The sequence below is a fragment of the Apostichopus japonicus genome, chromosome 7 (genome assembly GCF_037975245.1).
Source record: "Apostichopus japonicus isolate 1M-3 chromosome 7, ASM3797524v1, whole genome shotgun sequence".
NCBI classification, from domain to species: domain Eukaryota; kingdom Metazoa; phylum Echinodermata; class Holothuroidea; order Aspidochirotida; family Stichopodidae; genus Apostichopus; species Apostichopus japonicus.
Window position 1 is genome coordinate 20,891,298 of NC_092567.1, and position 11,248 is coordinate 20,902,545.

General features: G+C 37.3%; 1 protein-coding gene across 1 annotated transcript; it reads left to right on the plus strand.

Annotated features, from left to right (window-relative positions):
- The first annotated feature begins 1,249 nt into the window (after positions 1-1,249).
- On the plus strand, positions 1,250-10,715 carry LOC139969682 (prostaglandin reductase 1-like). The gene is made up of 10 exons (XM_071974822.1): positions 1,250-1,404; positions 2,948-3,058; positions 3,696-3,741; positions 4,447-4,503; positions 5,209-5,373; positions 5,941-6,058; positions 7,249-7,416; positions 8,195-8,306; positions 8,910-9,034; positions 9,655-10,715. Exons 2-10 carry the CDS (start codon positions 2,956-2,958, stop codon positions 9,763-9,765), a joined length of 1,005 nt encoding a protein of 334 aa, XP_071830923.1. The 5' UTR covers positions 1,250-1,404; positions 2,948-2,955; the 3' UTR covers positions 9,766-10,715.
- Positions 10,716-11,248: the final 533 nt, after the last annotated feature.

Genomic DNA, 11,248 nt, shown 5'->3' on the forward strand with positions numbered 1-11,248 from the left:
ACTCTCTATAGAATTCATGGAATTGTCTGAAATTTGCAGGGAACGTAGCGGAACACTAATCCACACTGATCCGTCGAGCGATTTTTTAAATATCTTATTTTAGACATCAATTAATTAAAAAAGTAATTAAGAACTTAATTAATTGCCAATAACTCAATAATTATAATAAATTTTTAAAATATGGGACAATGGAAAGATGGCGAATTTGGTAAAGATGAATCATCTAAACTTTCATGATAATAGCTAAAAATAAATTTAAGTTATCCATGTTTTCCTACTTAAAAACACTGGATTTATCAAACCCCTAAAACAAAGAGAAACATTTACTCTGTTAACAGCAACATGCGCTCAACACAGGTGAATTCTCCTTGCAATACCTATATTACATGACTAAGCAAACATATACGTAAAAAGGAGTTGAATAATTAGAAAAAACATACCAATTAATTAAGAAATGAATAAACAATAAATTAAGGTCAATATATTCTCTGTAAGAAGGTAAAGCACTACCATACTAACAAAAGAAATAGGATTTGAAAAGTTACTTCCGGGATTGGCACTTTTGAAATCATAGTTTTTGTTCTTAATTATCAATAATAAGGGTTGATAAATTATATGGTTTTAGTAGTTACTGGATATTTCAGACATCAAAGAGGTTAGAAGAGTCCAAAACAAGGGATTTTCCCCCCACCATGTTTTTTTCAACCAAACTGGCCCCCTTAGAGGCGAGGTTGCCTGCTTATACTACGGAAGCCTTTAAGTGAACTTCAAACAAAATGATTAATAAATCTCAGCAAGTCATCATTCCAATTTGTAGCAAAAAAATAAATTGATCACTTAAGTAATTTCATTAAACATTTTGCAACAGAAAGAATAAAAACCGCTCGCTTCAGAGCTTCATCATTTCAACATTTTCAGCAGACTAATAAATTCCATATTTAATTAAAAATCATCGTCGTGAAATCAACCATTTGCAACTAAACAATTATCTTACGCTGGCCTCAGAATGCCATGACTTTCAGCATTTTACATTTCCATTTATTTCATACATAACAGTCACTTGATGGAGAGGCCTGTATCGTCGTAAATCAAATATTTCGTCATACACGTGGTTATTAATTTTCATATGAAAGATATGCAACTTGACAGGCCATACCAAAGGTCTGTTTACATTTTACCAGTTATATATTGAACTCGAAAGTCTACAATAGACACGAGATATAGCAGATTAAAAATATAGAGATATTTTTGACATCGCAAAGTCAGCATGATTCAGCAGATTTGGCAGATTAAACGTATATATATTTATATATAGGCTACTTATGAAGAAATAATTATATCACTGTTGAAGCTCTCACTCAGCTGTCCTCGAAAGTCCCGTCTCTTAGGCCAAGTGAAGCAAAGGTAATACATATAAATTCTTTCTTTACTAAGTCTTCTCACATGCTAACATTTTTTTTCAAAAGATGACAAATGATATGTACAAGCGTCTTTAAGTTTCATCAATAGGCTGGTTAGGTTTATACTTTGGTGATTCTGTATAGGCCTATGCTTTCGTGCATAATTGTATAGGGCCTATGTACCATTTGATTAGGCATGTCGTACATCGTACAATGGTGGCAAACTGGACGGCAGCATCATTCTCTCTATACTTTGCTCGGTCTGAACAATTAACCAATGTTTTGCTTCACCTCAACAAGGGGATACATCGAATTGACATGGAACCCTCACACTAGGTATCATGACAATGTCAAATACTATTAAATTATGTGGCTGCCATGAGAACCGAGGTCGACGGTCACGTGGTTAAATTGTCAAACGTTTATTTGATACCACCCAGTCCTTAGTTACAGTGTCCCTAGTGAAAATGAGGAGCATAAGTCTAGCCTATATATATGCTCTAGCTTAAGCCGTGTATGTTATGTTGTGCCTGGGCAAATGATTAATTCAACTATATGCTATTAAGTACAATATTGTCCCTGGCCTGGTCCAGTCATAATGTGAAAACTTGACTTAAATTGACCGGCTTTGGAATTTCAAAAATGTCTACGTGCCTCACAGGATGAGAACGGCGTTAACGCGTGACGCGATGATAGCGATTTCAAAATGGAAATGTAAAAGTTCGGCTTTTTGTGACGCGGTTCACCTACGCGTTCGGGTCTAACTTCCTATAACTTGTAAACGCGTGCGTGGGTACGCTCGATATGTATATGTATACTACATTGTGCCTAGACGCGTAGCCTAGGTAGTGCATTCCCTGCGTCTAAGCGCGCAAGAGGACAAAGTCGGCCTAGTCTATGTATAATTACCTTCACGCGACATTAGAATGTCACTCATTAACAATGAGTGGTATTCTACCTAGTATTAAAAGTTGGTATAAAATGGACAAAAAGAAAAAGAGTAAAATTTCACAATAATTGTATCACTTAGAAAAGGGGGATTTCTGGAGTCAGGACTCCCAGCCCTAGTTTTGTGCATAGCTCACGAAAGATTGTAGTCATGTTAACTTCAAAAACGGTATTGGCAAATTGCATTGCTAATAATAAATGTGTTCATTTGAAATCAGCGTTTGCGGTTGGCGATGAGATATGCAACTCCGTGGATTGCCCTTTTGTTGAATTATGTTGATACATTCTTTATTAGAATATTCTAGATAAATCTATAGATACAGTTAGTATTGCTGAAATTTATGAATATTTAGCTACTCACATTTAGAGGTTTAGTGTGTACTAGGCTGCTCATGATGTTACTCGTCGGTCTCATGCTGTTGTAACTCGTATAGACTATTACAAGTCTGTTTCAATCGTAATACTATCAGACGAAGTATCTTTGTCAGTCTCCATACAGCTTTACCTATCTTAGTATATCTAGCTCTACACCATTCCATCACTAAGTCCCATTGAACGCAAAATATCATGAGGTTTTTTGTCTTATCCCTTTTATATAGTAAACAACATGAAGGCGAAACAATGGGTACTTAAGAAACAGTTTCAAGGGAACCCGAAGAGCTCTGACGTTGGAATCAAAGAAATATCTTTACCGAATTTAAAGAATGGAGGTAGGATCTCTGGAAGATGAAGAGATGACACAAAAGATTATGTTAGGGGAGGGCGTAAGGGTGAGGGCGTAAGGGGGGGGGGGGGGGGGTGGGGGTTGAGCCAGTGATATGTTCGACTGGATAAAGGGGAAGTTGGCGTTAGAAGCAATGAAACATTGGTTTGAGCCCTGGTCGGCCACAAAAAGAATACAACGGCATTGCACATTATATATATAGGGAATCGGGCGTCGTAAGCTGCCGTCTCTGAGATATTTGTTCATACGAGTGATGAAAAATCTTAGTTGGGTAACAAGAATCAATAAAACGCACAGAGCTTGTAGCCTCTTCAGGACTACCGAGAGGGATGGAGGGGGAGGGGAGGGGGAGTTAAAAAAGCCCCGAGGTCAACTAAAAAGGGCTAGAGAAAGTATGGGAGTAAGAATAATGTATTCTTTCTTGCATAATATAGTTATTGATAGATGGGGGCGGAGGGGAGCGGGGAGGGGTTGTGAAGTAACTTCCAGGGCCGATTTTGTTATAAACATCCAATCCATCCTTCCTTCCTTTAGTATGTCTGATCGTAAAAGGCTGGACTACTTCCATTACGTTGAACCTTTTTGTTTGTCTAAATTATTATTATTATTATTTTTTTTTACAGAGGTAATGATAGAATGCTTAGCTATCAGCGTAGATCCTTATCAACGGTGAGTTATTTTTGTAATTGGATTATTAAGTGTGCAGGTCTTTGTTGTGAACAATACGATCAATAAAATGTACGGTGTATGCTATTTTTAATACAATAATACTAATTAAAAAAAAAATCGATTACCGATGACTGGCGATGAGTACACATCAATAGATACAAACTAGAACAGAATGATATGATTTTTATCATCTTCCCTTTTCTAACGTGTTCATTATAACTATATTACTTACGAAACCTTGAGCAAGGTTTTTCATTTTTTTTTTTTTTCAAATCAAGCACTGTGACACACAGAACAATCTAACCTCTGACCTCGCTATTGGTGATATACACGCTACAGTGATATTTTTACAGCCGATGTGGGTAAACCGGAAGTGCTCAGTGCCCGCGAAAATACGCCACCGGCGGGCTTTTGAAGAAGTCCTTTTTTTTGCAGATATATATGTACGACTAGCATCGACTCCATCTTTAGAAGTATCATACCCAAATGTATTTTTTTTTTATCAGAATACTTGGCGGCGTCGAAGAGAAGACTAAACTATTTTCAATATGTTATATGGTGGGGTACTTTGCTTATAGTTAATGAGAAACGTATTGATTCTCTACATGTATTGGTTACGATTGGGGAATAATTGTGACGAGTATGAATCTCCCAATATAACACCATATTTACAATATGCTAACTTTTTATTTCTATACTTTATAGACTTTTTGTCAAAAATGCAAAGCCTGGTGACGTCATGTATGGCGAGCAAGTGGCAAAGTAAGTCTGAGATTTCTCCCCCCCCCCCAATCCCGATTCCCCTTCCCACTTTATTTTTTAAATAGACTTGAACAACAACAAAACATGCATGGTTCAATGAGTTCAACAAAAGCGGAAACCGTTTAAAATGTCAAATGATATCACGAATACCGTCTCACGAGCAACAGAATGAGAATGGAACAAGAAGTGTTGTTTGGGGCAAACTTGGAGTTAGCGGGCTATAGCATTAAGGTAGGAGGGGTAATTCCTACGTCAGTGTTTTCTCAATCCGCGAAATGCATAACCGCCCTTCTATATTATAATTCTGTCCATTTTGTCACTCGTACCCCAGTTTAGTTATACCGTAAGCTGCCGGGCCCACTGCTCCACTTTAATGCACTCTCCATCAAATCTGTAAGATGTATACTTTACTCTTTTATCGCTCAGAAATATTCGTTAACCTTTGGAATTGTCTAAATTCTTATATGTTCCTGACCTGTTGGGCGATTCACACTCATCACCACCCACCCCCACATGTTTCATAATTTAGAATATATATAACTAAACAGATATGGAGAAAGAATAGTAATCTAAGGGAAACACTTGAGGAGCCGGGTGGGGTGGGTGGGAGGAACGGGCCTTTTGCCTGCAATCTTGATTATCCGAAGAATAATTAAGAAAACGTCCTTAATGACTTTTTACCCTAATTTTTTTTGCTTGACATAGAGTAATCGAAAGCAAAAATGCAGACTACCCAGTTGGTACTCACGTGACCACATTCGCAGGTTGGACCACTCACGCCGTCGTACCCGGGGATAAGCTGGTGAAAGTACCAGAGTACCCGCCAGACGTTCCTATTGGGCTTGCATTAGGTCTACTGGGAATGACGGGGTAAGAATACCAAACAGGCTATTTATGGCTTAAGTTTATCATTTCACTGTATGAAGTTGTTGTGTCTTAATTATTAACCAAAGATACAGTAAGTAAGCACGCAGGAATGACACAGCACAATCTCGTCAGCTATTCTAGAAGGGTGTGTATTAGTGTAGTCACTATAGTGTATTGTATGTATATTAGTTTAAATTATTAGTATAACTCGCCAGTTATATATTTTCTTATTGTCAGTCCATAGCAACATAATGGCATAATATTATATATATATATATATATATATATATATATATATATATATATATATATATGTATATATAAACTACATCCTGTTTAACTTTCCGCTGTGATGACATAATAAACTTTACCGATATATCTATCAATACAACGCCGGACTTTATCTTATACATAAATTCAGTATGAAGGTATACTATAATTTTACATATTTTGAAGTATGATAACATACTAATTCATACTTATCTTTTCAGTATGATAACATGCTACATCTGACATATCTCGTCAGTATGAATGTATACTACCGTACAACCTTAATTATCTAATTGTCAGTTTGACAGCATACTATGGTCTACTGAAAGTCGGTGAATTAAAGGAAGGAGAGACGGTGTACGTCAATGCAGCCGCTGGTGCTGTTGGTACTGTGGTAGGCCAGCTTGCTAAACTAAAGGTACGTATACGTGCGAAAATGGAGATGTTTTCATGATCGTCAAAATGATTGATTTACTAAAATTAAATATTAAAGTGGCGGTTAGCTGCTCCACTGAAAATAAATCACTTATTTGATTGCTCGATGCTTAGCCTATATCTCTTATCAGATGATATACGGTTAAACATATAACACAGTCACATATACTGTCTACAGCTGGCTTTGTGTAGAGCCCTGTCACCAGAAATGATGTATCTTGGGATCAGCATGTTGCTTGTGTGACTCTTCAAAATCAAACACGGATAAATAATGACACACTACAGCAGGGTTTCCCTAACTTTATCCCCCCCCCCCCCGCGAAACCCCTGTGGATGTCAGAGTTGTCCACGAAGCCCCAACTTTTCGAGACACGATCTGAGTCATTATTATACTATAATTCGCAAACCACTGCTTCGTAAATGATCAAGTTCATAGTGCAATACTGTAATGAAAAATGCACGGTACGGTAGTACTATGGCAACATATGCGTATGGAACGCAAAAGACTTTTGTACATTACTAAATTATAAGATATATCAGATTTTAGTTCAACAAAAGGGACTCTAGTTTTGACTTTCAGAAACGTCTCACAAACCCACTGGGATGGACTCACGCACCCCGTTGGGGTTCATGCACCCCAGTTAGGGAATACTAAAGGGTGTATATGTCACTAATTTGGGCATTTAAAATATATATATAAACAATACTTTTATGTCCTGCTTTCCCCCAAAGCAGTTACATATGAGCAGTATGAATATCATGTGTTCATCACATAAAGGATACGATCTGCCCATACTGTCAGTACGAGTGCTTTGAAGCATGATGTGAGAGGACAGTGTGGAGGGGTATTAGCATTAGGAAATTGTCCCAACTGGTTGTGTTTATAACAATGTGTATACACCGGACTATAGTATATCGGTTTGATCCAGGTTCAATATTCAAAGGCTGGAGTTGGGTTATGGTGGAACTGTATGTTATGTGTGACCGAACTTTTAACACCCTCCCCCTCACACACCCCCTCCCCTCACACAATCATTCACCAGTAGTTACTTGTCCAATTCACGTCTGATATACCTCGCTATATACTAATACATACAAACCTGACGATTTTCTACTTGATTCTACTAGTTATATGTGCACTTCAAATACATTCATCTGACTTTTTTTCATCAGGGTTGCAAAGTGATTGGTTCGGCAGGCTCTGACGATAAAGTCAAATATTTAAAAACCGAGCTAGGATTCGACGAAGCGTTTAATTACAAGACGATCCCTGACATGCCGACCTTTGAACAGACACTGAAGCGTTTAGCTCCTAAAGGGATCGACGTTTTCTTTGAAAATGTAAGTATTTAAAGCAGAAAATTGATCATTTATTGACAATTAAGTTGAATTAACTATAAATTTTAAATGTCAAAATTAAAGTTCAAATGTGATATATATCTGGAATATTGTCTTGATAATTTTAGCTAAATTTTAGACTACCAAAACAATAAATCGAGTGATAATTGCCTTTTTTCAAGCTCCTTTCCGCCAGCACTTATTCAAAAAATGTGATAAACAGTCTTCAATGATATATATATCTCCTCACCAACATCCGGGCAACTTCCTCAAAAAAAAGGGAAAAAAAGGAGGGTAAAGTCATCCTTGAAGTAAATAAATGTCTACTCCCCCCCATCCCACCCACCAAGGGCGTAGGAACCGGGGGTCTGGGGGCGCCAGCCCCCCCCCCCCAGTGAAAAATGTGGAGGAGCGGAAGTATCATTCCGCCCCCCCCCCCCCCGCTCCGCAAGTCAGAAAACCCGTTTTTCATTTCCAAATGAGAAAAAAAATCTCATTTGGAGCACCAAATTGCATCTAAGGCCAGGTGAAAATACAAAATTAAGTTTACAAAATGGAGTGGGTGTTGAAGTGTGCTATATTGCACCACATTGCATCTGAGGCCACCTGGAAATGCAAACACCCCCTCCCCTTAGACCCCTCCCCCAGGCCGGTCATCAGTCTTAAGCCCCCCCCCCCCGAATCAAAAGTACCTTCCTACGCCACTGCGACCCACCCCTACCACTTCCTCTAAAGTAATAGAATAGACACAGCTGAAGTGAATTTACATTTTCTTTGACAGGTCGGAGGTTTGGCTTTCCGTGCAGTGTTGGACCAAATGAATGTTGATGGTAGAGTGGCCTTGTGTGGCGCTATTTCATCTTACAACTCGACTGACAAATTCACTCCGAGTAGTAAGTGTTATTTTCTCATACGTAGATATTCTTACGACTGAGCTTTTATGGGACTAAATATAAACATTGAAAGTAAAGGTTTACAGTCTTGTTTGAGCCCCCCCCCCCCCCCCAACAAAAAAAAAAAAAAAAAAACGCCGGAATAGTAAGAAAACAAACACGATTATAACAACATCAACGACAAGAACAGCGATAACGACAACGATATTGACGACGAAGGCGATAACGTGAAACGGCAACATCGACAGAAACTTATAACAATACTATTCCTCAAAAATAACAACCATAACGACTGGGCAATAATGGTGATGTTGACAATGACGACGACGAAATAAAATAAAGAAACTGATAGGAAAAGCAACAACCCAGAAAAAAAAAATAATAATAAAAATAATAATAATATCAATAATAATAATAATAATAAGAATAATAATAATAGCAATAATAATATAAGCAATAATAATATCAATAATAATAATAGCAATAATAAAACAAAACAAAACCACAGACAAGAACAAGAACAACACAAACAAGCAGACCATTAAAGCATCTGGCAATTCATTTGATTTGATCCCTCATTTGAATATTTCATTATAATAACAGTACCAAGTATTGGCGAGCCTATGACGATGAAGGGGCTTCGTATTACTGGTTTCACCGGATGGGCATATTCGGCGAAAGATAAAAACAATGATGCACTTAAGGAGATGATTAAATGGGTTCAAGAGGTAAGTGAGTCGTGTACATTGCTTTACGATGTAACATGTTATGCATTTTAATATCCGCCGCAAAGTACAGTCCCGACTCGACACAACACTCCCAACTCAACCGTCAACCGATAGTATATAGTAAGGTGTGCGTGAGCTTAGCCCGACAACGGCCGATACATGGTAGGATAGATATAAAGTGTACAGTTTTACAGAATTTGGTGAGGTTCAGAGTTCAATAAGGGTCACCAGGGGTCGACGTGGTACCTGTGCTCTACCAACTGGGCTGTTCAACCTCGGAGCCTCTCTTGAGTGGAGGGGCGAGGGGGGGGGGGGGGCAATGCAGAGATCAAAGTACTTTGCATATCATGTAATGAGATATCCCACATACCAGCTTTTATTAGATATCACCCAGAAATCAACAGGGGAAGAGGAGACTATAAGAGCACTTCGGCTTTGTATGTAGCAGTGATTGTAGAAAAAACTACAAAAAATATTGAAGAAAAAAATGGTAAATAAATGTAATTTAGGCATACACATGCATAAGTCGTCGCAACATTCATCAAAGTTAGCAAAAGCTAACGCAATTTTCTTCATTGTATCTCTTATATATATATTGTTTTTTTTTCTTTCCATTTCAGGACAAATTGAAATATCCAGGCCACAACTTCAAGGGATTTGAAAACTGTTTCAAGGCTTTCTTGTCACTGTTTACAGGAGACAACATCGGAAAAGTTCTTGTGACTATTTAAAAAATATTGCTCTGAAACGGATTTGATCCATAAATATGTCATCTTAGCAGGCCTGGGGTAAAGTAGGGCCCCGGGAAATATGGGATAAGAAATAATGTATCCTTATCCAGCTTTGTTCTGGATGTTTCTTTTATTTATCGTTGAACGATTTTTAAAACTAGACACACTTTGCATGTTTCTTGCAGCTTCACAAATTACAGTGTAGCGAAACTTTGTAGAAACTATGAAGTCACTCGGGAGCCTCCAGGGAATTCCATGGAACGCCAAGAGGGAAAAATAATAGTAATTTTACCGTATCCTAAAAATATAGATAGTAACACAGTAAGCGAGTCGGCAAAAATTATCGACAGGGCCTTCGGGTGAATTTGTTGTCATGTTGTCGTTTGATTATGAGTATGTATGTGTGTTTGCGGAAGAGGAAACAGGCTTGTATGGTACAAACGATATTACAAAACATCTTATTTTCGTAATCTGATCAACGAAAAATAAAGACTTAAAAAGGGGGCCTTTGTCTCCGGGCTTCAATCTAGCTCATTTAGGTCCACTAAATCTTGACTTAACAACCGGATGAATTGACTGTGTTTATGGATTTAATTTTACGGAAAGGCATTGAAATATTGATCAATATCGACTCAAAACGTTGCCATTTTAGTTGATTGTATTACACATTTTGTAATGTTATTTATTACTAAAATTTTGTTTATTTTCTTGTCTAGTCAAGCTTCCTTTTCGAATTAATTCATACAAAGGTCGCACATGTTGAATTCTGTAAATTCCCCCCCCCTTTTTTTCTTTTTCCTTTTTTACCAAGGACGGCCAATGATATATAGATAGTTACACAGTATACGCGAGTCGGCAAATAGTTCCGGCAGGGGTGAAATTGAGGTTTTGATGTCGTATGATTATGCGTATGTAGGTGTCTTTGTGGAAGGGGCAAAAGGGCTCGTGTGGTATAAACGATATTTAAAAATATAATCAAGATGTCCTCAAGTATTACTTCATATTCTTGTCATGTAGTATAAACGGAGGATAACCCATCGATCAACTCTGGGAAACGAAATAAAAGAAAAACCAAAATAAATACGGACTACATATCGTTTAATTTTTTCTGCTCGTGTTTTTATTTATCGATGTTTATAGATGCCATAATTATTAATTGGCAAAACTCTGAATAAGTCTTTAAGAAGTTTGTGCTTGTTAATGACCTAACCTTTTATAGGTTTTCATAAATTACGTTTAAAAAAAGCGACTGTTTGAAAGTCTACAATAAATACAACGATAAACTACGCATTGATCTAATCTTAAAGCAGCTATATAGTTGCGGTTCACAACTGATAACAAAAATTATACATTGATTCGAACTATGCATTCGAATTATGCATTGATTCGAACATTACTGTTCATTACAATTAAGTATACGTGAACATTAACATACATATATACACTATAGTATTTCTTTTAGCCTAACAAGAGGTGCAATCAT